Source organism: Gadus morhua, chromosome 12, assembly GCF_902167405.1.
Source record: "Gadus morhua chromosome 12, gadMor3.0, whole genome shotgun sequence".
Lineage (NCBI taxonomy): Eukaryota > Metazoa > Chordata > Actinopteri > Gadiformes > Gadidae > Gadus > Gadus morhua.
In genome coordinates, this window is record NC_044059.1 from 25,355,241 (window position 1) to 25,383,002 (window position 27,762).

Consider the following 27,762-nt stretch of genomic DNA (forward strand, 5'->3'; position numbering starts at 1 on the left):
ATTGCCCTGATGTTTTATTAATCCACATACATATTTGAAGAGAAAAGATGGTTCTCATAATGGCAACCGTGGGATGAACTTCGTTTTTACCTCGAACATAATTCACAACAGAGGTGTGGCTATAAATGTAACTGTTGATAGACAGTAAAATAATACTCCAAAAACCACAGGGTATTTGGCAATAACTTTATTATTTACAATAGGTTTAACACTGATGAGAACTTCACAGTAATACACATGAGCATTAAATAAAAAACAAAATTTATTTTGTACAATAGAATGAGTTAATATGTTAACATCTCTGCTGTATTTTCATCCCTGTTTAGATTCACATCTGCAGTGTGTGTGTGTGTGTGTGTGTGTGTGTGTGTGTGTGTGTGTGTGTGTGTGTGTGTGTGTGTGTGTGTGTGTGTGTGTGTGTGTGTGTGTGTGTGTGTTCTCATTGCACTCAACAACTGAAGAAGTGGCCTTTGGTATTATGTGTACACACATGTTATCTTCTGATAAAAAAAAGCATAACTGAAAGGAAAGAAAATCCATTAACAATATAAATACAGGCAGCATAAATAAACACAATCAGAAGTTTGTCCTGAGCAGGCTGGGGACATAGCCTGATCATTTATAGCCAAAACACAAAATATACCATGGGTTCCGACCTTAGATTGGAGCAAGGTATTAGCATTGAGCCACGGTGCGACTTGGTTCATAGCCTGATAGCACACATACAAATAAATCTCAACTGGTCTCCTCAAAGGTTAATTTGTTGAAGAAATCTGCTCCTGTAGGCAAAGGTTCCTCGACAAAAAAACGACCCATTAAACTAGGAGGAAAATGCAGTATCCTGGAAAGAATTGCATCATAAGAGCCCAAATTACTATCGGTCAAGAAAAGCAGACATTACTGTTGAAGCAAATATTTTTAATCAGATTCCGGGACCATGGAACAGCCGGGATCCTCTGTACATTATCTGATGGCCATAAATAAGTTAGCAAATAAACAAAATTGCACATTTCCTTTTCAAGTGGGAGCTGGACCATTAAACCAATCAAAAGCAAGTATTTTGTGGTGCTTATCCAATTACTTTAATTTTTCTTTTTTTAAAGGCCGTCATCATGTTACCCATAACTGTAACTGAAAAAGTGCACCAAACGAGGGCTTTTATTTTCATACAAAGGCACAATGAATCATGAGGTTCTCATTGGATGACCCTCGCAGTACCACCTTCTATTCACTTGAACCTCACATTAAAAAAAACAAAAACAGATTTTCCATTTGGCAGGAATTCAGGCATTTTATTCATCAGAGGCACATTGTAAGCCGAATGAAATGTGCAGGATTCAAACATACATCTCCTGATCATTGAGTGAAATCAACATTGATAATTCAAATGTCATAGGGCTACATTGTTCAGACACCGAGTGATGCGCCATTGGCTTTATCCAGTGTACATTTCAATTTGAGCCAAATTTACAGAAGACGTTAAATAGAGAAATGGCTATAATGAGAGAGGACCAGGCGGTATGCATGTCTCACGAGCATGGTGCAAATTTGTAGTTCGTAAAATGCTGTAAACGGGACATCCATCATAGATGCAATGATAAACCGAGGCCATGGATCAATAAATACTTAACACACAATATGGCACCGCGCCTTTGTCAACTGAAGAGAATAAAGACATTTGACCAGGTTCAGGACCGAACCACAGAGTAATACATTCATACTGCAGATATATTAGATGGGGGGCTTGAATGGGCCTCAGTCTTGCAGTACATCTTTTCAGTTGAAAAAGAAAAAAAACACTGCTCTGAACAACCATGTGACCACACATAGAAATGTATTTTCTGGATATGAAATAAATCAAATATTTACATAACATTTTTGTTGTCAAAATAGGTCTGTGCTTTAAAAAAGAAAAAGAAAAAAAAAATAATAATAATTTAAAATTCAAGTTCGGACATAAAGACATTCTAAAACGCTTTATTCTTTTAAACCCAATAATGTACATATCACTCATGTGCTGAAGACATAACTGCAGTTTGTTTGCGTAGGGAGCGATCCGGTGTGGCTCCTGTGAGCAGGCGGCCGTGTAGTCTTTCTGCAGCGTTAATTAAAACGAGGCACTGAGGCCACGACGAGGCTGTAAGGGAATCCAGCTCTGTCCGTATATCCAAGGACACTTGTAGGTATATATATATATAGTCCCAAGTCGCCTCTGAGTGTGCTACCCTGTGCTGTCTCCTCGCTGTACTGTTCAACCTTTATTGTGGTGTGCAAGACAAACTGGACATAAATATAGTTTTTGAAATGCTTAAGGAATAAAAGGGATTCATTCCCCCCCCTTGTGTAGTGTGTGCTGTGGTGAGAAGTGAAGTTAGTCAAGTCACATCCAAAACAAATTGCTGTGGTTAAAACTAAAGACAACCATATTTCCCCAACTTAATCTCTTAAAAAGGGTTATAAGTAATATAATGAATGTGTTATTCATCATGCTTATTGTTCTATTGAGCCTAGATAATTAAACAGAACATTTAACTCAAACTCTTCAATTGACCCGTGTGTCCCAATCGATTCTCCTATAATCTTCCCCAGTTTGGAAACGCATCTAGAAATGGCACATTGGAAAGATAGATCCAACTATTGGATGATTTCTAGACTGCGACTGCCGATTAAAATCCACCAGATTCAGGTAACAATGGCATGAAAGCACTGTTGGCCAAAACACTGATTGATTAAACACTAGAGGTAAACCCAAATACTTACTGAAAGGATGGTCCCCATAGATACAAAATATATTGTCATTCGTCTTGGCTTGGGAAAACTGGCACCTTGGTTTCAAATCAGACTGGGTCAAAACCACCATCTACACCTTCCTCAGTGTACGACTGACTAACCGACACAAATCAAGCTTATTCTTTCGCTACTCGTGGGAATGGATACCCACAGATGATCCCCCACTCCCACATTCAGACAGCAAGAAGGCTAACGATCCACATTTAGTTTGGTACAAACATCTTGCATATGTACAGTTCAGAGCAACATTAGCGTCCACAGCGGCATCTTAGGAAACAGTTCTCTGTAAACAATAAAAAGAACGCTTTGTAGTGATTTCTCTGAGATACTTTTGAGGGGCTCCTCCCACTGTGTCCCCCCCCCCCCGGAAGAGCGGCCCCTACTGCCCGGAGCATTGAAAGGAGCGGGGGGTATAAGCAGTCTGTCGAGCTGTCCAGGGAGGTGTTGCTGTTGTTGGCGGCGGTGGCGTTGGTGGTGGGGGGGGGGGGGGTCGGCTACCTCTGCACCAGATCACTAATCTCCTTAACGCAGCTGTGCAGGTTGTCCAACGCCGGGCCGCAGCCCAGGCTGCTCAGCCCCGCGCCCCCCGCCGAGGACGCCCTCACCTCCTGCAGGCTGAGCTCCAGCTTCCCCACCGCCTCCCGGAAGGCAAACTTGTTCCTCATCTGGGGGATGCGGTCCACGTACCCCGAGCAGTAGCCCAGCAGCTGGTGGCCAGAGTCCAGCACCTGGCTGCTGGAGGGGCTCTCGGGGCCGCCGTGCAGGGCGTGGCTCAGGCACTCGGCGCACTCCAGCAGGGCCTTGCGGCTCGCCCGCTCCTGGGGAGGCCGCTCGGCCTGCTGCCGGGTCCGTCGCAGGGCCGCCTTGGAGCCCGTGGAGGGGAGGGCTGAGGGGGCCGAGCCGTTGGCCAGCTTGGCGGGGGGGGTGTTGTTGTTGGTGGGGGCGGCGGCCGAGGGCGACGGAGAGAGGGAGGGAGACGACGCCGGGGGCACTTGAGGCGGCGGCACCGACGGCCGCCCGGCCCCCGTCCCTCCCGACGACGTCCTCCCGGGTCGGTGGGGGCCCTTCAGCGTGTCGCCGTTCACCTCGGCGGCGGCGGGGGCCCCGGCTATCTGCTCCTCGCCGTCGCCGCTGTACGAGTGGGAGACGCCGCGCAGGGTGGGCGGCGGCGGGGGGGCGCACTTGGGCTTGACCAGCCGCGGGCGGTCCCGCTCCCCCTGGTGGTCGGTGAGCAGCTTGAAGCGGTTCCCCTGGGAGTCCACCCCCACCAGGTGCACGTCGGCGGTGCCGTGCTTCAGCGTGGGGGAGATCAGCACCGGCACCTTGTGGTTGTGGGGGGGCGGGGCGCCGGCCGCCGCCGAGGTCGCCCCCGAAACGGAGGTCTTCGACGGGGAGGGCCGCGCCTGCTGCCGGTCCTGCCCCCCGCCCTCCTCCCGGACCCGGGAGAGAGTGTCCGACTCCCCCGACTCCCCCCCTACCCCGGGTCCCCTCAGCCCCCCCGTGGTGCCCCGGGGCAGCAGCTTGGCCTTGGGCCGCTCCCTGATCTGCGCCGTGCCCTCGTCCATCCTCCTCGACGGGGCCTCCGAGGGCCTCGGGGCCCCGTTCTCCGGCTGCGAGGTGGTGGAGGCGGTCCTCTCCAGGGGGGGCTTGGCCGTGCGGTTCCTGGGTAAAGTCAGCGCCATGCGCTCCAGGTCGGGTAGCCCGGCGGACATGGACGAGGTGGAGTTGGACCGGGGGAAGGCCTTGGGGCCGCCCACCGCCTCGTCCGAGCAGGCCGACTTGCCCGTCCGCAGCCCCAGGGTCCTCTTGATGAGGCGCGGCGTGAAGAAGCCCGCCAGGCTGCCCCAGCCGCTGCCCCCGCCGCTGGCCACCTGGGCCCCCCCGCCGGGTTTCTGCCCGAAGGTGGCCCCGCAGCAGCGAGACTGGGTCTGGGCGGGCTCGCCGTGGGAGTGGGACGGGGAGGCCGAGAACCCCCCCAGAACGTCCGGCTGGGGCAGCGGCGGGGGTCCGCTGAAGGAGGCGGTGGGCTCGTACTTCTTGTGGGGCTGGGTCTCCATCTCGCGGAAGGAGCTGCTCCTCTTGGGGGGCGTGGGGACGTTCTGCTGCAGCTGGGAGGCGGAGGTGGACGAGGACGACGTGGACTTCTTCTTCATGAAGGAGCTGAAGAAGCCCGTCTTGCGGTCCCGGGTGAAGGTGCCGGCGTCCTGGGCGTCGTCCAGCGGGCCGCCGGGAGACTTGTCCCGGGGCTGCTGTTTGCGGGGCAGAGCCGGGGAGCAGCCCGACCGGACGTCCACCCCGAGCACGGTGGAGACCACACCTAGGAGCAGAAGACCACAGGGTGGGGTCAGTCGACAGTACTGCCGGGCCCTCTTTAGGCTGAGAGAGAAGTTCACTGTCCACCTTGGGTTTATTGCGGGTTAAATAAAGCTCTCAACAAGGTTTGTTTCTCTTGTTCGATAGACGCAGAGGCCACGCCCACTAGGGCTACGCGTGGACCTTTCTATGAAGAGTTACATCGTGATCCTCACTCTCTCAACAGCAAGCTGTTGTCTATCCTCAGGGTGACAGGGATGGAAAAATAACACATTTCAGGCAAATAGAGGGGAATATTTGATGCTGCGCCAGTGGCGCACTCATGCAGAGGTCGATGATTTACAACTGTGGCTTGTGTAAGACAGGAAGACGATTGGCCCGGGGGAGAAACATTTAGGGGGAAAAGCCCTGAGATTGAGTAAACCTCTCAAACGCCTGATCTCCATTAGGAGCAGAACGGATGTTGCGTAACTTTATTTATAAGCGCTAGGGACCGTTTATGTCAAAACAGACTGAGAAAGAGTGAAAGGTCATCTCATGAGGTGAATTATTAATTTGAGCTTCCGTTGAATGAGCCTGGGCAATATGTGTAGTTCATATAATCGTTTAACAAATCAAAGTTATTTTACACATCATCGTATTATTCATGCTTCAATAGTCATGTTATATTTGTCTCCAGATATTTAACATACTTGTCAAAGGGGTTGTGATTTGTTTTAACTAATGAACAGGAAAAAAAAGGTTGGAAAAAGGATGAGAAAGGGTTTTCTATTTTCATTCGTTATGTGCTTTTGACTTTAGGTAAATGCAATGTATACATAGCTTTTGATGAATTCTAAACATGAATAAAACCAGACTGATAAAAGTTGTGGGCAGGTTTAATGTACCAAAAAGTGAATATATTAATATTTTAGTAGGAAATCAAATTGAAACACTTTTATTTTTTAACAGAACATTAAATAACATAAAAAAAACAAATAATTTAATCAAACGTAGCATGAAACAAATGCACATTCATACGATTTTAATCCATTGCATGTTAATGATGATCCAAATAACACCACATTCATAAACACTAATTGTTAGAAGGAGGGCTCTTTATAGCTCTTTTGCGCTTTTCATGGCATCCATATGACTTCTGATTCAAACGCTGTGATCCAGTTGGACTAGCGGGATTGTTCCCACAAAAATGCAGCCACGGGTTTACACGGAGTCAGTCGTCGCGGTAGACGGCTCCCCTCCTCTTCAGGCGGCGCACTTGCCGCCGTTGCAGGTGCTCGTCTGTCCCTGGGGGCCCGGGGCCCCGGGTACCTGCAGAGTAAGGACTGGAGGCCCCCAGCGACGGGCGGGTGCTGGTGTGGGCTGTACCTGAGAGACTGTGCGAGCCTTGGTCCGTCCGGCCGTCCAGCCCGCCCTCTATGTTCTCCTTGTTGTCCGTGTGCTTGCGGAGGGTGCGGGACTTGGACGGTAGCAGGGGCGTGTCGTGGCCGAAGCTGTGCGGCTGACCACCGTGGCCGGAGGTCTTGCACAACTCCTCTGCGACCTCTGAAAAAGGGAACAAATGAATAAAAATCTATTATGAATGGTTTGCATTTATATTGGGACCCTTTCAGACCTGTGTGGCCCATTCAAAGTGCTTTACAATTGTTTACTGATATAACATCCACCCGTTCAATAACGCCATGCAAGGCACTACAGCCCGTCGGGGGCGGCCTGGTGGAGGTGCCTTGCTCAGGGACACCGGGGAACGGACCAGGATCCTGTGTTTTGCCGTGATGATGACACACCGGAAATCCCTGGCAGGAAAACACTCCTTTTCTAGGAACCCAGATGCAGATGCATGCATTACGGTGTGCATGAGTCGGACACATATCCGTCCCTCACTCCAGCCACGCTCCCCCGGCGTCATTATGTCGTTTTATTAGTGATGAAACTCATCCGCTCCACGCATTCAAATCTCCAATCTCCAGGCCCACCACTACATTATTTCCTGCCACTGTAATTACTAAAGTCCTCTGGGAAATATGTGTATTTTCCCCCCAGCGCATCTTAAATCAGGAGTACCATGCACAGCAGTATTGGGATATGCAACGCTGCAGACACCAGACGATGTACCGCCATCCTAGCACTGGCCGGGCTACTACCTTAGTCACACCCACCGTCTCAGTCCATTTAACAATGCACAGCTATGACTACTACTGCTAATGAGAGCTACGCTGTCTGCATTAAGGAGACTCTGGGTCTCACAGGACTAATGTAGCATCACAGCTAAATCAGGTCTTCATTCATCATCAGTCCCTGACTCCCTGCATGCCCTCTTCCCGAGAAGAGCTTTTACGGTAAGAGGGGCGAAGACTACAGCCAGGGCAGTCTTGACTCAATCTCTTGACTCAATCTCTGCCCTGTCTGGACAGTGTTTCGATAGCCAAGCATAGTGGTGGGTAAATATAGAAATAATCAATATCATATAATCTCAAGAAGACTGGAGTCCTGGTTGATGTCCCACGTCTTGCCGAACCATGGGACCTAGAGAGGTTCAGGTAGGGGTACAACATAAGTACAACCCTGCAGGTGGATGAGCTGTGTGTATTAGTTTACCTTCAGAGATGCTGGAATCATGGAACATGGTCTCAAAGGCCTGATGGATCTCAGCAAACGAGGGCCGGTCCAACGGGCTCCACTGCCAGCCTGGTGTGGACAAAGGCCAAACAAAAATCCACGGTAAAACAACAACAACAACAACATCTAGGAGAAGTCAAATGATCAACATATGGGAATTCTTAAAAAGTAAGAATAAATCATTTAATTCATAGGAAAATGCGTGGGAAAATGTTTCTGCCTAATTTAATTAAGTCACTTTGGATAAAAGTGTCTGCTAAATGCCCTAAATGTAAATAGAACATAAAATGTCTTTATAGAAATAACGGATCTGTGTTTAATGTTTTACCATGACTACAACTATTATTCTCCATCTCCATCTCTTTGATAGTTGAATAGTAATACGACACGCAGTGTGAAGCATCTGATTGCATCACCGTTACAAGACGGACCGGTATCCGTCTGACTTTGACAGGGTTGAACGGTGTGCAGGTGGAACGGCATGCCGCTACTCACAGGCCCTCATGAGCTCGTAGACTTTAGGGGGACAGCCCTCAGGCTGCTCCATGCGATAGCCTTTCTCCAGCAGGTCGTACACCTGGGACAGGTCGATCCCGGGGTACGGAGACATGCCGTAGGTGGCGATCTCCCAGAGCAGCACCCCGAACGCTGCAGTGGACGCAAACGAGAAAATAAATCCATTAGAAATGAGAAGCCCTGGGCACAGCGGAAAAGGAAAAGCACTCTGAGGCGAGGTGCTGCGTGGGTTTTCTCCGGCTGACTCACCCCACACGTCAGACTTGATGGAGAAGGTGTTGTAGGCCAGGCTCTCGGGCGCGGTCCACTTGATGGGGAACTTGGCGCCGGCGTGGGCCGTGTAGGTGTCCCCGGTCATCAGCCGGCTCAGGCCGAAGTCCGCCACCTTCACCACGTGGTTCTCCCCCACCAGGCAGTTCCGGGCGGCCAGGTCCCTGGGGGGAAAAGAGCGGTGACACGGTGAGCGCGGTGGAGGCGCAGGCTGGGTCACGTGGAAGAGTTTAACATCACGGTTATAATAGTGCATCTTTAAACAAAACATTAGATATCTACTTAGATATTCAAATCAAGTCTGAAACTCAAATACATCTATTTTGGGGGGGTATTGTGATGCAGATCAGATCATAATATGATTTATTGAAGATTTATTTTTGCATAGACAGGAAGGTAGACAGGGAGGTTAGACAGGAAGGTATGGGAGGGAGAGAGAGAGCGGAGGACGTGCAGCAAAGGTCTAATCGGACAACCACCGAGGCGCCCCTCAATATGATTTATGATGATGAGATTTATTTCCCGCTGAGGCAACCTAACGCTGTGGATAAAAGCATCCACCTGGAATACATTATAATATTTTTTGTGAGGACACACACACACACGCACACACACGCACGCGGCCTCACCTGTGTATGAAGTTCTTCTTCTCCAGGTACTCCATGGCGGAGGAGATCTGCGTGGCCATGTAGAGCAGCACCACGGCGTTGGTCTCCTCGCGGTCGCACTCCCTCAGGTAGTCCAGCAGGTTGCCGTTGGGCATGTACTCCGTCACGATGTAGAAGGGAGGCTCCAGGGTGCACACGCCTGGCGGAGAGGGCAGGGAGGAGACGGGTCAGAAACAGGTTTATTTTGGGGTTCAGGGGACGGCGTTGTAGGGGACGCAGATTCAACATCTCAGCTTCTGGCTGAGCTGTTGAATGTGCCACCTCCGTCATGGTGGCACGTTCTCTTGTACACTTCACATTTGTTTTGCCTGTGTGTATGTGCTTCGATTATGGCACCCATTGCACTCTTGATCATCCCTGGATTGAGGGATCCCCCACTCGCGTTCCTTCTCAAGATTTCTTCCTTGCTAATTAAGGGAGGTTTTTAGGGGGCTAGACTCAGGGGGTGTCATAAATATACGGCCTGTTAAGCCCTTTGAGACTATACCTGTGATTAAGGGCTATACAAATACAATTGAATGGAACTTGTAGTCCTAAGAACAAATCCATAGCCACTGACCTAGTAGTTGGACTAGGTTGGGGTGTTTGACCTCTTTCATCACCGCCGCCTCTTTCAGAAACTCTTCAACCTCCATGGTGTCCTCCTGTCATGGGAAAAACCGATTTAGATATGATGATTGGATTAAATGATGAGACCATGGACTAAGAATAGAATAGTGAATGGCGACAAAACACTCGACTTTAAAACATCCAAAAAAATACACCACATGCAGTACCACAAAACTAACAGCAGGCGGTGCTCCACTACCAGCGTGCTTGGACTATATGTTCTGTTAGAAGATTCGGGCTGTGGTGGATGAACACTTTAAATCCAAGAGCAAAACAGATCAGCCCACTCCAGAAAAAACAGAACTTTTTCCAAACAACAACAAAACAAAACAAAAATAAATTGTCTTCCGTTCATCTTCGAAACAAACGCACCTTGAGCGTTTTGACGGCGACGGTGAGGCTGTACTTCTTCCAGACGCCCACGTAGACCTCGCCGTACTGCCCGCCGCCCAGCTTGTGCTTCATGGTGATGTCGGTGCGCTCCATCTCCCACTTGTCGTGGATGGGCGACACGCCGTACACGGTGGGTTTGTTGCACTTGGGCGCCGGGTAGTGCAGCGTGGTGACCAGGCCGTCCGCCACCGTGGAGTGGTGGTGGACCAGCTCCGCCAGCGTGGCGAAGCGGCTCTCCGCCGTCACGTACACCTGGGGGGCGAGAGGGGGCGGGAGGGGGAGAGAGAGAGAGGGAGAGAGAGAGGGAGAGAGAGGGGAGTGAGAGAGAGGGAGAGAGAGAGAGAGCGTGAGGGGAGTGAGAGAGAGCAAGAGAGAGTGTGTGAGGGAGCGGGAGGGGGTGAGAGAGAGAGAGAGAGAGAGAGAGAGAGAGAGAGAGAGAGAGAGAGAGAGAGAGAGAGAGAGAGAGAGAGAGAGAGAGAGAGAGAGAGGGAGGGAGAGAGAGAGAGAGAGAGAGAGAGAGGGAGAGGGAGAGGGAGAGAGAGAGAGAGAGAGAGAGAGAGAGAGAGAGAGGGAGGGAGAGAGAGAGAGAGAGAGAGAGAGAGAGAGAGAGAGAGAGAGAGAGAGAGGGAGAGGGAGAGAGAGAGGGAGAGAGAGAGAGCGAGCGTGAGGGGAGTGAGAGAGAGCAAGAGAGTGTGTGAGGGAGCGAGAGGGGGTGAGAGAGAGAGAGAGAGAGAGGGAGAGAGAGAGAGAGAGCGTGAGGGGAGTGAGAGAGAGCAAGAGAGTGTGTGGGGGAGCGGGAGGGGGTGAGAGAGAGCGGGAGGGGGCGAGAGGAAGAGCGAGAGAGAGGGCGAGGGAGCGAGAGAGAGCGAGGACGAGTGAGAGAGGGAGAAAAGTTTGAGAGTTAATTTCAATCATTTTACGAAGAATCCTCAGACTATTGGGTCTAGGAAGACTAGTGATCGACATGGGGCCACAGACACGAGATACTGGAGTGCGGAAAAAACATTCTTGTTCCAGTAACACGAATTAAGAGAGAAATCCAAAACAAGTGCAGTCGGAATTTCCACCCAAAAACATTTCCACCAACAGTCGCACAATTTCTGAAGAAGCGCCATTGAGAAGTCTTAATTGAGGAAACCGAACCAAGAACGCACGCCAAACCACGACCCTCCTCTTCCTCCTCCCCCAACACCACCACAACCACCCCCAGTCTCCTCTACCTTTCCGTCAGAGGACATGTTGCTGTGGTAGTGGCACACGCGGCCTTCCTCTTCCTCCTCCCCCTCCTCCTCACCACCCAGCCCCCGACCTCCCTCCACCACGCCCGAACAACCCCCCGCCCCAAGTCTCCTGTACCTTTCCGTCGGAGGACGTGTTGATGCGGTAGTGGTACACGCGGCCCTCGTAGCGCAGCGAGATGGACAGCTGCCCGGGGCTGCTCTCGCTCTCCCGCACCAGGAAGCTGCCGTTGATGAGGGAGCTGAGCAGGTACTCGGCGGCGGAGCGCGACACGGGCCCGTGGTACCAGCTGTGCTTCTCCAGGCTGTTGACGGGCGTGATGTAGTTGGACGGCACCCAGCCCTGGCCGTTCTTGGAACGCACCTCGCTCCACTCGCCATTCTGGTTGTAGCCCAGCACCCGCAGCTTCTCGCCTGGATGGGGGGGGGGGGGGGGGGGGGGGGTAGGAGAAGAGATAAGATGGTGTATGCCGTGTATGGTTCGCTATAAAAGGGAACAGGGGGAACGGGTGACCCAATTTGAACACAGCCGAGGAGATTTATGTAACAGGCGCCATTGTGGATGGAGCGAGGTTAGTTTAGTTCATACCGTCATTAAACCAACAATGATATTTCGTTTTTACTAGATCCAACGCAAAGGACCAGCCTCGCAGTCTAGTGTCTGAGAAGCTCAAACAAAATAGTTACAGGTTTGATAGTCAGGGAAAACTATGAAATATACATCGGTAAAACCAATATGTCAGATAACATTAGCTAATGAGTCGGACTCATAGCCAAGAAAGCTATTTAGCTTTACTTTAGTTGCCGTCACAGATAGCGATACAGACGGTTTGTGTTGTGAAGAGGGATGGTATCATCCAAAAGACACTGGGTCATAAGGCATACCAACGCATGTAAGGGCAGAGGACAGTAAGACACACGTATGAGGTTTCTGATCCTGTGTGCAAGGAACACATCCCAAAGCCGTGCGTGTTGAGACCTGGCCCGGGCCACTCCTGCCCCTCCTAGCCCCCCCTGACGTCAGCAGTGTTGCAGAGGTGGAGGAACGTGTGGAGGAATGGGATACACCATGCCACACAGCCTATCAGACACTGTACCAAACCCCATAACAAACCTAAACACCTTACCAAACACTGAGCCAAGCTAATCCCCATAACAATCTAAACACCATACCAAACACTGAACCAAACTAAACCCCATAACAAACTAAACACCATACAAAACACTAACAAATACTGTACCAAACCAAACACCATACCGATAACTGCAACAAACTACACTGGTATGATGTTCGTCCCAAAACGAACATCATACCAAACTGAACACAACATACCAAACAAATGACATACCAAACTAAACCCACTACCAAACGACACACCCGTGGCACCACACATCGTGGTATCCTCAACAGAAGGTGAACACTATTACGAATCCAACACATACCCTATCGGCTAAGGGCTTCAGCTTTTAGGAGTTAAATTGAAAGTGAAGAGAGAGGGGGGGCTGAAAGACTAGGGGACGGGGGGGGAAGAAAGTGAATTGAGGACAGGTAGAGCCACTGTTCCAGCAAGGGCCCTGTGACGGTGAGTGGGCCTGACAGCGACTAGACCGGAGTGCTTTTCCTGAGGGGGCAATGGAAACCCTGTCCCATGCCATCACATGCTCCTCTACGGCTGCCCACCTGTCCAGCTCGCCTCACCATTCGTCCGAGTGCTTCCACCAGTTATGCAACCCTCAAATACGTTTATAAAACCCCTAAACCCCTAGTTAGTAATTTTTGTCATCTTTCCAGGCGACGTCATAATCTTTGCGAAAGCCACTCATGATGACTTAAAATCGATGACGGTGAAGCGTCCCCCGTAGGACTTCATCGTCCACAACAATCAGCCATCTTGTGCGATGTAAACGCCAAGAACATAGCATGCAGTACGACATCACAACCCAGCTGAAACTGCACCGGGAAGAGGACTTTTCTCAGAGCATCCTCCTGACTAGACTACGTGCGGGTGTGAAGTCAAAGCTTGCAGGGTGGGGAAGGGGTCTACCCTTGGCACAGAGCAAGTGGGGGGGTGGGAGGCATGCTTGCTATGAGCAGGGCACTGTCTGGACTAGCGTGGCTGGGCTTGGCTTGGCTTGGCGAGCAGCCTGCGATTGGTCACAGCCTCGGGGCCCTCTCTTGTTGTCCGCCCCCGCCCACGCTCGACCACTTCCACCTGTTATTATTACAGTTGAACGGACTTCATGTTAACACTGCCTTAGAGCCGGGGCACGCCGTGGACGTGTCGGGCCCCGGGTTCAAGAGCGAGAGCGAGAGAGAGAAAATAAACACCGGAAGAAACGGTGGGGATGGGGAGGCTTCACGTCGGTGCATGCATGGGCGGCGTGCTCACGCGTGCGTCTGCGTAATCTCACATTGGCTCAATGACTCAAGGCAGCAAGCATCGCCTCAGTCCAAGGCCGCTGGAATGAGAGGCATTAGAACGACGGGACAATTAACACACTGGCCCATGTTTAACACTTTAGACGGGCCGGGGATCAAGCCTGCGTGTCTCTGGGTAATCGGCGGGGGGATATTTTAAGCTCATGACTCAAGGGGAGGCAAGGGGGGGTGGGTTCAGTCGGTCCACTGGTAAAATGTAGAGGGAGAAAGAAAAATAACACACAAAACAAACAAAACAAGGTTAAAGGGTGAGGGGATCACCGTCACCCTGGACTCCTACAGTAGCACCCCGATTGAATTATATTACCACAGAATATGTTATTACGTTGTTGTTGACGAGTACCGTCTTTCAGTTAGCCAACAGGATGCTAAGAATTCAGTGTTCAGGAAGAGCCACAGCAAACAGCCACATCAAATCCGGAAATGCATTAGCAATAATGACCACTTGAAAACCCTGCTGCGAGTTCAGGTGATTGGTGGACGCTATCTGATGAGGAGGTGAAACCGGTACCGGTGGGTTGGTGATCTGGTCGCTCAGGCAATGCTTGTTCACACAATGGAGCTACGGTATCTGTCCAGAGGTTGGTCATCATTCCTGGGGGGGGAGCAGGTGAACCTCTGCTGACTCACCACATTCCAAACCACACGCACTTCCAGTTATGTTGCAACGTAAACAAACCATCGGAGCAGGCGACGTTCATTCATGCACGCCCCGCGGTCCGTCACTACTCTCGCTCACTTAACACCTTGAAACTTGAAAGGGGTGCCGTGCCTTGATGACCACAATCGATGCCAGAGGATTTGCTCATCCGGGCGTGGTTCTGAACGCTTTAGGGGAAGTGGAACGGTTGTTACGGCAACCAGGATGATCAGGCATCAACACCAAGCATTGTAGTCTAGACAACGGAGATTAACCGCATATTGCGCAACACATTGAAAAAAACTATTCACAGCAATTACTTTCCGTTGACCACAAATTTACTTTGTGAAAAAAAGAAGAAGAGAATAAACCCTTTGTCTTTTACGGGTTGGCATGTGTCTCAGGAGGTAGAGAGAGTTGGCTGGTGACCCGAAGGTTGCGAGTTCGATCCCGGGCTCCTGCTAGAGTGTCGAGGTGTCCCTGAGCAAGACACCTCACCATGACTGCTCCGATGTGTGAATGTGTGTTGGTTACCTTTGGTGATGCTGAGCGTGTTGTCGCCGCTGGCCACAAAGTCATAGAGCGCCACGAAGAGGTTGGGGTCGCTCTCCGCCGCCCCCAGCAGGTTCTCCTTGGAGCTCCAGCGTACCGCCTCCGTCAGCGCGGCCGCGTCCAGGCCGAAGGGCCGGTGCAGAGCTTCTGGAGGAAGACGAGGGTCAGGGGGAGGGGGGGGGGGGGGCAGAGGAGAAAACAGAGTGAGACAGATGGAAGAAGAGAGACACTGACAACCCCACAAGAAGCACACACATGAAGCTTAAAGGCAATTTAGAAAAATATAATAATCGGAAGGCCCAACTGAATCATCGCCTCGCTACTCTGGATGGTCCAGGTATCTGCTGGAAACAACCAATGACAGCACAGCACAGTGTGTGACCAACGCATTGCTCTGGTCAAGGATCAACCTGACACAGCTAGGTGTGGTAGCAGGCTGATGGAGGGAGAACAGCAGCAGACCCTGGCCTGGTCCCCCTATGCTGTTGTTCTCTCTCCAAGCCTCACAGCCTTGGTTCAGTGACAAAGACAACAATTTAAGAATCAATTTTGGACTCCTCTGGTTCAGACACAAAATCAAGCAATTGTCCAGTACAACGCCAACAACATCCAAAAGAGACTGCCGGTGAAGTTTGTATCCTCTACCTGTCGGCTGGGGCCCATTGGCCTGGCCCAAATCTAGGGGGGCCGATCCATTTAGACTGGTCCACTGGTCCTCAAAGCTGCTGCTCGCCCCTAGGCAACTCAATAACATAATCTATCTAACTCTATGAACAACTACTGGAGTCCTGCTGTACACAAGACACACACACTGATCTAACACGGCGTGCGGAGCCCAAGCAGGTAGCCACTGTGGGGGGGAGGGATTTGGATTGTGTGGGGGTGTGTGCATGAGGAGAGGCGGGACCCGGGGTAGCTACGAAACGCAGGTAAATAATGGCTCATGTCCCAGGAATGCCTAGAGATGGTCCTCGGAAAAAGTTCTAGTAAGTCAAGTACATGAAACGACACGTACAGTCAGAGACACGCAACTTAACACTCCTTAGACAGTGCGGCACCTATGCACGGGCTCACACCCACTCAGCCCGATGTTGGATCCGAAACGCACATTCATAGTCACCTGTGCGGTGAGTGACTATGAATGTGGGTTTCAGATTATGCGTTTATCAGAAACACACGCAGCCATTGTACACACAGTCAGAGACAAAGTCGCACAATTCCCCAGCTGCTGCCAAACTCCACGACGCGTCGGGACAGCTGCTGGGAGATTGAAGCGGGGCTTCGAGAGCAAAAGGGACAGTGATACATAGGGTGGAGAGACGGAGCCCTTATCGGTTAAGAAACAAAACAAGAGCTATGCTAGCTAAGGAATTGTTGAGTATTAGTAGTATCAGTAAGTGGAAACTAAAAGGATGTTATGCCATTTCTGTATTGTGGTATCAGAGTAGCATTATCACCATTCACGGGGAAATACAGAAGTAGGAGAGACATTTAACGAGCTTCATAGTTTGATCGAAACCTTTGTATCCTTTCACTTGCGCTGTGGTTCAATGCCGCATTCAACCACAACTGAGGAACCACAGCATGAATAGACTGAACATGTGTCAGCTGGCGATCCGTTCTTTAGAGACAGCCAGATATTTGGAAGTTACTTTTGAGTTTTAATTATCCAAACGTTAGCACACAAACCCTCTGGTAGCAACATTCTGACATGGTGTTGTTCAAGCCAGCATCTGAAGTATAACAATGGACGAGTACAATGTTGAGAGAACACACCGTGTGATCTGCTTTAGTCCAAAGTCCAATGCAAATCCCTTCTAAGATGACTACTACACAAAGCACTACACACCTTTGTTGTGGACCAGCATGCATTGCAGTGCAGCGGTGGCAGTGACCTGACTCAGCCACAGCTCCCAATACATCTTGTGGTGGAGTATCCCAATGAAGGAAATGTAAGGATACAATCCAGAGCCGTCGGGGAAAAAAAAGGAAAGACGCAGACAAGCTAGAGTCAATGACGCTCCTAGACGCTTAAAAAGTTTCCTGCGCTGAAAAAAACCGGCATGACGACGGCGGAGGTAGTAGACAGACACCCCCCGCACAGCGTTCTCTTTTACCCACGATCGGGACCACCTTTGAGGTCTAGAGACGCCGGCGGTGACTAGCGGGCTCCGCTCTCACTGGGATGTCTGTGAACCTCTCCAAGGTCTAGTCTCTGGAGGGCTGCCTATTGGCTTTGATGTGGCCTAACGGGGTTCAGCTCTCCCGGGTCCATCCGGGCAGCACCGGGAGCAATGACTGCTGCTCTCTGTGGTGTGATGCACTGTGAGGGAGGCAACGCGTGGTGGTGGTGGTGGGGGGGGCGACTGTAATATTGTAGGGGGGCAGGGAAGGGTGCATGTATGCAGAGAAGTTTGGGGGTATGACCGTCTGTAAGGTATGGGTGTGTGTGTGTGCATGTGTATGTGTACGTGCGGGAGTGTGCGTGTTCGCGGGGGAGTGTGTGTGTGTGTGTGTGTGTGTGTGTGTGTGTGTGTGTGTGTAGTGTGTGCTTGTGCGGGCTTGTGTGTTGGAGTGTTCTTGGGGTATTCGTCATCGCTGATCTTGTGGGCCACAGCAGATGGCCAGTGCTATTGATCCACACTATGCCTCTAGAGAAGGGAGTGAGTGTAGGGTGAGTGTGTAAGTGTGTGTTTTTATGTGTGTATAAGGGCTGTCAAGTTGTGGTTGGTTGGTTGGTCGACATGCAAATGTTGAAAAATCGCTGGTGTTGCTAGGCTATATCATCCGAAATAATTAAATTTTGAATAATAATGATATTCAAGACTCCGAAGCTTCTGTTATAATTATTGGTTGAAAACGACGACAAAACATCATGTTGGTGTGAGACCCTCTTCATATTGAAGCTCTGCCGTAACAGAGTCGGACTCAGAACAAGAGTAGATCTGAAACCCAAGTAATTCCTCCAAAAAGCACTTAGGTGATATTGAGGCTAACATCTAGAGTAGAATGCCCTGTGGCCGATTGAGTTAATCTAGAGATAACGTGAAGATTAGTTATCTCCAGATAGATTTCAGTCGACCAAGATATTCTTTGGATGACTACAGCCCGAGTGTGCATGTTTCAAGAATCTGTATATGCAACTGTTGTACATGGGGGTAAGGCCAACTGTTCGTCCCACGTGCATATCACAGCACTCTCTCTGAGAATGTTGCTCTAATGAAGTAGTGATATTCTGCCATGCCCCTCTTAACCACCTGCTATTTCCCAACAGGGACGAGGCACACTCTCCAGGAAATGCATAACACTCAAATCATACCTCGAGACTGGGCTATGACGAAAGCAACACCTTGCCAGCCGCAACAACAAGGAAATAGCTTCACGAGATTGTATGAAGTATTCATTGGATTTCTAATAGATAACAAATGCACCTTAAAACTGGATATGGTGCGGTCGACCAAACAATTTAAAAGACTTAAGATTGGAAAAGGTGTACTGTCATGGTGAGTTGACCGAGACAGCGTTGTGGTATGTGTGGAGTTCGGCGCGTGCCTGTGTGTGTGCCCTGTACGCTTGTGCGTACTGTGGACTAGAACACATGTGTGCGGGGCAGAGACTGTGTCCTTGTGTGAGCGCGGTGGGCTGTGCATGCTTGTGGATCCCATTGGCAGGCCAAGCCTCCAGCACCCCCCCCACACCCTATCCCCACTACCCCCCCTGTTCTCCAAGACAGCTGGGATGAAGGTGACCCCCCCCCCCCCCCCCCCCCCGACCAACTCTCTACATGCATGTGCTAACAGACATGCTTGCTGAAACATACAAACATTGTGAATGTGCCTCAGTGGTGATATTATATCCTTCCAGACTCACCAAGACACTACTTCTATGGCAGCCACATGTGTGCGTCTCCTCCCATTTAGTGAAACCCCAACCATACATTGAATGAACAGTAAGCCGCATGCCAATTAAAGACATAATTGTTTCTAATTGAACACGCACTACCTCGATATGAAACAAGCGTGCCGAGAGGTATTCATAGTATAGCAGATGAACAAAAAAGCATCAACAGACACCCATAAATACCCTCCACATGGAGTCCAACTGGCCAGAAGTTGCAGATAAACGGCCTTCTGGCTGGAGGAAGCCCCAAACAATGAGCCGAGACAATGTCACGGATGAGGGCCACGTACACAACAAGACGCCATGCAGGCGTACAGAGCCGGGTGGGACCCCCAGGGAGAGGCAGAGGGCGGAAGCTAAGTGCGAGGTGGGGGTGGGAAATCAGGGAAAGCCACTGACAAGACAACAGCACAACAGCACTGTGGATGCAGCTCTTCGTCAAGTGAATTAATCGTTCGATGACAACGACAATAATAATATAATGCGATTAAACTTTGGAAAACTGATCAAATACCAGGTTCATCAAACCTAAATAGCCCTGTAACATCTGAACAAGTCCCCAGCGGACATTTGATTCAATAATGAGACAAATGTAATAAACAGATCAAAGTACATGAAACCTGAGGAATTTGACTGTTTGCTTCATTATGTACCGTTTCACTTCATGTTATTTGCATATTAAACTAACATACTGGACCCCATTAGCCACATTGATTACCGTTGCATTCATTAAGGAGGGCTCCTCCTTTACCAATGAACGTGTATAAAGACATCAGATGAGTTCAACATTCCCATTACCAATGCTACTTCAGAATAAGAACGAGTGCACGCATGTTCAAGTACTGACAGGACACTTGTGCCCATTTCTTGACCTTGACCTTTGGCTTTGAGTGAACCCTTAACACCTGTACCGACACAGACAGATCCCGGCAACGCCTTTGGATGTTCCTCTGGAAGGGCACTAATTAGGAAGAGAGAAATCACCGACCTGAGCCCAAGGGCCAGTAGTCACTCAGGCAGGAACGGGGAACAATGGAGCCCTAACCCACAGGCTTAGGCCCTCCCTGGCGGGGCCCTTGGAGGGCCCGTTATGGGAAGAATAATGGGCTCTAAGTGCTTCCCTCAAGGCGTACAGGCAGCATGGCTAAGTGCTGCATTATGCGACAGGGCACTGGATGAGCGTCACATGACCACTTACAGGACGTCTTCCTTTTGCTGAGGTTTAAAAAAATATGTGTATCTATAACACACAACTCACACCTTCAAGACTGTAGCATCCTTTCAGAGATGAAGGATGCACACAATTGAACCTATAGCCGTGTTTTGGAAGGGGATAACAAATGGAGGTTAAGAAGATAAATTCATCAGTGAGTGAGTGAGTGAGTGAGTGAGTGAGTGAGTGAGTGAGTGAGTGAGTGAGTGAGTGAGTGCATCTCCTCTCGGGCCTTGCTCAATACCCAAAGCAGATGAAAGACCACTGTTCCTATCCAGCACATATAATTCATGCTACATACACGGTACAGAATGGAAACCCGACGTCTACCATGACTCCAGCTGAAATGGGGGCAGTCAGAGTGCTCATTTTGTTACAGACTTTGGATCGGTTCACTCTTGTTGAATAATCCACAGAGTGCTTTGATGATGTAAACTTGTCTGGCAGAGGTGTGGTAACTGACGTGATCCAATAAAAGCCCCGGGTAAAATAGGCGTGTTGACAATGACCACCTCAGCCAGCCACATGATCTGGTGGGTTCCATGCCTTCCTCCCATCATCCTCCTCCTCCGTCTCATCCTTTTGATTAGGACTCAGTGAGTAACCAGAGATAATTGAGATGTCTGGCCAGCTAATCTGTGTGTGTCCCAGTTAAGCTTGGCTGTGTGTGGGGGGATCTCCGTGCAATCGAGTCAAGCTAAATGGACAGTAGGTACACCCAAACCTGGGATTTTACTTTCTAGTAGAACTGGAAAGAGTTCATCTGATGGTGACCTGACCACTGGTGACCAGATCAGTCTGATGGGGGACATGGCATCCAGTTCAATATTCATACAAATACGGCAACTCCTCTACAATGAGGCCAAGTACTCGCTAAAATAGGAATATTTGAGCGAGATATATAGTCTTCTTCTTTACCGCCAAATACATATTGGGCAACCGAACCATCCCGACAGATGGCAGATACAAGCAGGAAAAGCATGGAGTTCAGTAGCTTACCACGTAAAAAAAAAAATCACTACATTTTTATATATGCTAATTGACACAAAATACAAAGGCCTCAGTTCAGAAAACAGAATCGACAATCAAGCACCTAATCCAGTGGTATTAGGTTACATGGCGCGGATCTTTTGGGAGATTCAAGCACCATGGAGAACCTGAGGAAGACACTTTGACTGTGCACTGCTGAAAGTGACCGAAGCAACACCACACTACAGGCAACACAACTAAGGGCTTTGACTTCCCAGATAAGGCAGGCATGTGTGGCCACATGCATTTGTCAATCTGCTGCCAAGGCAAACAGGGCAGGAACAATGCTGACATTATGAAGTATCAATGAGATAGCTGAACAAGCCAGCTCGTTTAATCAACTGCTATTGTCTCCACAAGAGTAACAAGCAACACATAGAGCTAGTGTGCTTGGATCACGAGGGGGTTGTGAGAGACAGTAGTGATAGCGGGCGCCAGATGAGGGTTTTCTGATTGACTGTTCGGCTGGGGGGGGCGGTTGGTTCGAATCAGAGATGATAGCTGGGAAATGGACATCAACAAAAAGATTTACTGTATATTACAACCTCACTATGTATTGTAGCACGCGGGCGTGTTTGTTTATGTGGGTGGGTGTACACACACACACACACACACACACACACACACACACACACACACACACACACACACACACACACACACACACACACTTTGGGGCCAGGTCTCCTGCCTGCAACAAAGGAGATAAGCAGCAGTGATAATGTCCACAGGCAAGCAACACTCCTGGAAGCAGATCAACACTAAACAGGCCTGGCATTCAAGCCCTGTCCCTGCAGCTAGAGATTCTCCCAGTACAACGTGTGCAATGAAACAGCACCCAGACGCACCGTTACAACAAGAAGAGCTCAAACAGTGATTCATCCAACGGGTCCAGACAAGCACTTAGCACTGGAACTGCTAATGGTAATAATCAACATAAAAAAGCTTTTATTATCTTTAATTACCTTTCAAAATAAAAGTACACAAAGCACAAATAGGAAAAACAACACACTACCGTCATGATCGTACACATTGACAGACATACAAAAAGTAGCACAATATTGGAGGGTCATTCAGGTCATCTCAAGCTCAAGCATGCATACCCCAACACCCACACTTTCCAGTAGCAAAAGGGATAGATGCAGCCTAAAGCCCGGCTTCGACCATCTGCTGTGGAACACAGGAACGCCAATCATTCACTGCCAATGTGGTACTTAATCCCTGGCTTCAAACGATGGGAGCCTGCGTGGAGGCTACGGAACAGGAGCAGTATGCAGCCTTGGTAGCTGCAGGAGAGGGCTGTGCAAGAGCAGCAGTACATGCCCAGTGCGGAGGCTAATGTCTGGGGGTTGTGGTGTAGAGGCAGACAGTCACCAAGTTGGGTTTCTCTTTACGCTCCGCTTGCTTGCCTCCTCCACGGGGATATTAAGATTGCAAGGTCAGCTAAAGAAGATCTTGAGGAGATTCAATATCTCGCTCAAGGACACTTCAGTGGAAATAAAAGGCCTAGCCATGACTGAGGTTTAAATATGGGCCTTCTAATTGAAGGAATCTTCCTACCCCGTTATACATGCCCTGTTGCCCTTCAGTTAGGACGGGCTTTGTATCAGCAATTACCACAAATGGTTGTGGGATTTGCACTGATTATACCCTTACGATTCCACTCTCTTTGGAGTGAAAATAATTAAAAACCCTTGCTAATAAGAGCGGAGCAGGATAAGGGGAAAGAGCAGCCAAAGAAGACGTAATCTCAAGACTCAGTGGCAGCTTTGATGCTGGCTTTTCCTCGATTGAAACTGACTGTAGTGAATGTGTCAGAGCTTGGTGGACTACACGGCCTGTGTGACGAGACATTTAGGCAGAGGCTGGAGACCCAGGAGACATATATTATTGAACAAGCCGCCACGACAGAGAAGAGAACCAACAGATAGATGCATTGTACCACACACAGCCATGTTATGCAAACATCCAACCAGAAAATAGGTCAACTTTGTGGAATTTGACTAGCAAGTGTATCATTGCCCTGGGATAACGACAAAGCTTAAGACAGAGGAGGTGTGGCCCCAGCTCCCCCTAGTGGCAAGAGCCAATGGGAGTGGCCCTTACTAATAACGCTATTATTATCATTACCTCCAGTCATTACACTGTGAAAGTCTTACAGTCAACACATGTTTAGAAATGCTGATCTCCTTCCACCAGCAGCAGCAGAAGCCTTTATCCTGGATGTCAGGGATTAGCGACACAGCCTATTGCAAGTGGATTTATTTCTAATCCAATTGTACCGCTTAATGCAAATCAACTCAGGCCTATGGATCTTGGATCTGGGCAGCGTTTACCAGTGCGCCCAACATTGCCGCTAACTGCCAAACGGAGAAGCATCAAATCCTCTCATCTGCCCCAATTTTAATGATCCAGAAAGGGTAAAAATAGATAAGCCGATGCAGTGTTGACAGGAAATTGAACAGTGAAGCCATTTCAGTCAATATAGGACGATAGTGACTGACTTTTAATGTTGGATGAGGCTGTGTAAATATATATATATATGAATTATTCAATTCAGCATAATAGCACAAGTGGTATAAAACTAAAAGGCAGGCCAATATAACTAGGTATAAAATAACATTAACCAACCGGCCTGGATGACTTGTGGCATTCATTCTTCAGCATCTACCAGGATAGTTTCAATCGATATATGATAAAAAAAAAAAAATAGAAAAAAATATGCCTCTGTTAACAAGATTCCCAAGCTCCTGACATGGCCAAAAGTAAAAGAAAGTCTCTGGCACCCGTCAATCGACGGATAGCTCCGCTTCAGGAACACAGCACCATAACCAATACTCCAGAACACAGCTGGAATCCCTTTGAGTCAGCATCGTGGGGGGGGGGGGCGGGCCGACGTGCCCCTCACCTATGCTCTACCCTTCAGCGGCTCCTAGATGGGCTGTCTGTCTGCAAAGTAGAAACTTGGCTCCACTGGGCGTCAGGCACGTTGAATTAGTGATGAGCCCAGGAGGAAAAATGGCAGGGTGACCCGAGACGGGGACCGGGGCCGAGTCACCTTGCCTGGAGAGGGAAGACGAGGAGCGGGGTTTGGCGGCGGTTGGGGGGGGGGCAGTGGTAGTGAGACAACCATAGGAATGCACAGATACGGGGGCTGATATAACACTGCTAAGAAGACACAGAGGAAGACGGGAGGAAGGAGAGAGGCCGTGGGGGCCAGCAGGAAGACCCACAGTCGTGTTGTCTTTGTCCCACATAGTGAGTCACTGGAGTCTGGCATCAACTCTGGAAGGCCCAGCGCTTGGAAGCGCCTGCAATGTTTCTCGGTTTCACACTAACAGAGGTCTTTGTTTATTGTCTGTGTGATATTCGCTGGCCACGCTTTAGAAATCGACTCTATTACAAAACAGTATAAAGCCGGATCAGGCCGGGCATTTAAACATGTCAATCCCTTCTGTAGTTTTAAACAGGACAAATCTCCTAGTAAGCTGGAGAAAGAAAGAGGGCATATTGGCATCGCTGGAATCACTCTCTGATCCCCCAGTCACTTGAATACACCTTTGAACCAAAGCTGGGGATACCATTTTGTAATACGAAGTGTAAGAAATCCCATCAAGTCAACCCATTTAGTATTCTAAACCCATCTGATTCAACAATATTAACACAATGAAAGCAATCGTCAATGCACCAGTGATACAAAAACAACAAGGTATCCTCATCATCACTCGATCATTTACCACTAGAGTTGGAGAGCTGAAGAGAAATCTGGGCCGAAATTCGACGTAATACATTTCTCTGACACCAGATAGAGTGAAAGCATAAACAAAAGTATACAAGATAGTGTTCTAGGAATAGATTACTGGTGGATCAAAAAACAAATTTTACAATCTTAAATCAGACGACTCACAACTTTCCTAGGCATCACAAATTGCTTTAAGCACAAATATAGTGCATTAAGGTCCAAACAGTTTTACACTCTGATTGCGTCAGGTTTCCCCCAACTTGACTTAGATCTTAATCATTGGCCTTGGATTTGACTCTTTAAACACTTGAGGCCATACTAAGTGGTTTAAATACTAGCCATTCCTTTAGCCTCCCTTGGATGAAAGGGACATTTGAATGGTCAACGAAAGAGGTAGTGCTCCGTCCCAAGTCCTCTCACTTAAGAGTCATTGTTACATTACAGAGCGACTAAAAGAGTAGCATTCACTCCACAGAATAGTGATGGAACCACACACTGGCCTCTATAACCAGCCCAGGCTTTCCGAGAGACTCGTAGCAAAAGGCACATTGCTTACAATAATTGGTGGTGCGCTGTGCGGTTTCATTGTCTGTAAGTGCCCCCAAACTAGGGAAGATCTGCAGTTGAGATGTGACAGCCAGGGCAACGCAATCATGTTCCATTCCCTAATGCTCCAACCTTCCCCTCCTGCCTTTCTGGGTAACACTGTGGTGAAGTAAGGCCTGGGACATGGGTGGAAAAACTAGACAAGATATGCAAGTAGCTCGTTATGGCTCTTCATTTTACGACAAGGACCAAATAGGAAATGTTTTGCTTGCTGGAATGGTATTCAAGCAACCCAATTCTCTCTCGTGCTCTCGCTGGGCTATCTGCAGTAGAAACACTGAGATGGGCGGAACAAAAGCAGCCCACCAGCTGAAAAAGTCCAACTCTCGCCAAGACGTCGTGGATTTCACGGACATGCTCTGAGAAAGCTGGAGCGAGACACCCCATGGACGGGGTGATACCAGAGTGGGTTTTGAGATGGTCTAGGTTAGGGTAGAAAGGCTAGGAAGCAAGAGACAAATCCATTCAGTGTTTTCCACAGTTCAAAGGCCACAGGACTGGAGCCAGCGCTGTAAGTGAAATATGAGGGGAGGGCTGGTGGGTAGGGTAACTGGTACCTGCTTCAACTTGCAATTCACTGTACTTTATAGCATTCTTCATCCCATAAGTTTGAAATGTCAAATGCCTGCTCGTGTGTGCCTGATTTAGTTATAATAAACGTACACTTGATATTTCCTGCTCAGTCTTTCTGCAGTGTCTGGCTGGTAATGCAATCAAATATAAAATAAACCACTTCAATTATTCACAATGATTTCGTGAAATCAGAGAATGCAGTCTTCCAGGTATTAATCCCATTAGTAGTTGAGTGTGTTGTAAAGGTAGACATTATCAGACATCGGCATAAGTGAGCATGTGAGAATCACTCGGGAAGTAACGTGAGCTTGTGATAGCTGTTACATTGAGTTAATGGAGCAGAGTTGCTGCTCATTCCCTAGTGGCAAGAATCATTGTTTACCAAGAGAAGTATTACAATGATTGGCTTTAGACGTGCGTTTAACTGGCTAACTCGGTATTTCCCCTTAGGCAAGGCACAGCTGGCCATCCTGAATGAACTCTATATCAGCGACAGTCTCCCATCTGTCTGCGAGGCATCTTCTAATCACATGCAACGTTACACAAACGCATACATACATATAGATTGTACATTGTGTGGTATCAAGCTCTAACTGAAAAGGAAGAGAATCTGATGGCAGGATTGCTCGTCATGGCCTTTACCGCTAACGCGTCGGAAAGGCACCAACTCAGCGAGCCCACACTAGAACTATCACTAGTAAACACATTTATGGGTAACAGTGATTTCTTCTCACCGACCACCACACCCACATCCTGCTGAACAATGTAGTTTTGTCGCTACCTGAATGTTTCGTGAAGATATTAGTCCCAGGGTCCGGCACGTTAACCGCAGCTGTCCTGCCCGGCGGTGTCCCGGTGGTGCCGCCGACTTCTCGGGGTCTCCTCCCGGCGCTGCTCCCCCTGTTCCCCTTGACTTGGTGCGGCTGTGGCGCGGCGTGCGGCTGTGGTGGCTGGAGTGCGGTTGATGTGCTCTCCCCAACGCGGCCTACCTGTTGTCCCATCCCGACACTTTCGTGTAACAACTACAGGGACGAAGCAAACCCCCTGTCTACCTCAAGTTCACATCCCCCAAGTGGAGCGGCCTGTTCGGAATAGTCTTCCTCAGCCCCTCTTCGCCGAGTCGTTGCTAGCTGCTAGCTGCTGTCTTAGCTCGCTCACTTGCCCCGTTAGCAAACGTTAGCAGTTATCAGTGAAACCCACCCACCCTGCCTCAGACAATACGACCAAAAACCGAAGCGTATGGCAATAATCTAATCCTAACGGTGATCCAACGGGTCGCAAGGCAGATGGCAACGGCGACCCAAACGGTGTATTCTGTAAGATAGAGACGGTTTCAGAATGGTTTTGCCGTTCTCCGGCCACTGCGCGCCCCCTCTGACGCCGCCATCTTTACCGCAGAAGAGAACAAGATGTGTTTCACAAGGGGGGTTTCGATCGGATCCCCGGTCACCGTGATCTTCTACCTCACAACTGTCCGGACTCCGGAGTTGTTTACAGACCTCCAAGCCACTAGGAGGACAGGCAACAGTGGCTAAATTATGTCCATAGGTTCCATGCTAATGTATGCTTTTTTAATAAAGTTTCAGGATGTCACTGTCCATCATTTTATAATAAAGAAATCTGCTCTTACAGTTTCAGGTAAAATGTGAAA

General features: G+C 49.3%; 1 protein-coding gene across 5 annotated transcripts; it reads right to left on the reverse strand.

Moving 5' to 3' along the window:
- Positions 1-172: 172 nt before the first annotated feature.
- LOC115555104 (tyrosine-protein kinase ABL2) lies at positions 173-27,573 on the reverse strand. Of its 5 annotated transcripts, none has more exons than XM_030371776.1 (11): positions 26,893-27,573; positions 15,031-15,192; positions 11,535-11,830; positions 10,158-10,430; positions 9,736-9,820; positions 9,138-9,315; positions 8,488-8,672; positions 8,218-8,370; positions 7,702-7,791; positions 6,472-6,648; positions 173-5,107 (listed from the first exon to the last, which is right to left on the reverse strand). In XM_030371776.1, exons 1-11 carry the CDS (start codon positions 27,110-27,112, stop codon positions 3,285-3,287), a joined length of 3,642 nt encoding a protein of 1,213 aa, XP_030227636.1. In that variant the 5' UTR covers positions 27,113-27,573; the 3' UTR covers positions 173-3,284. The 5 variants fall into 5 exon arrangements, with proteins under 5 accessions (XP_030227636.1, XP_030227635.1, XP_030227638.1 ...); XM_030371775.1 differs by having other exon boundaries at positions 15,031-15,195; XM_030371778.1 differs by lacking the exon at positions 26,893-27,573 and adding an exon at positions 15,694-15,875.
- Positions 27,574-27,762: the final 189 nt, after the last annotated feature.

Bases quoted from the DNA above. Each gene is read 5' to 3' on its own strand.
- LOC115555104 (XM_030371775.1), bottom strand. From the start codon at position 27,112: ATGGGACAACAGGTAGGCCGCGTTGGGGAGAGCACATCAACCGCACTC. The intron at 10,431-11,534 runs GTACAGGAGACT...CTCGCCCCCCAG, and splicing joins ACACGTCCTCCGACGGAAAG to GTGTACGTGACGGCGGAGAG. The intron at 9,821-10,157 runs GTGCGTTTGTTT...TTCCCATGACAG, and splicing joins TCGCCGTCAAAACGCTCAAG to GAGGACACCATGGAGGTTGA.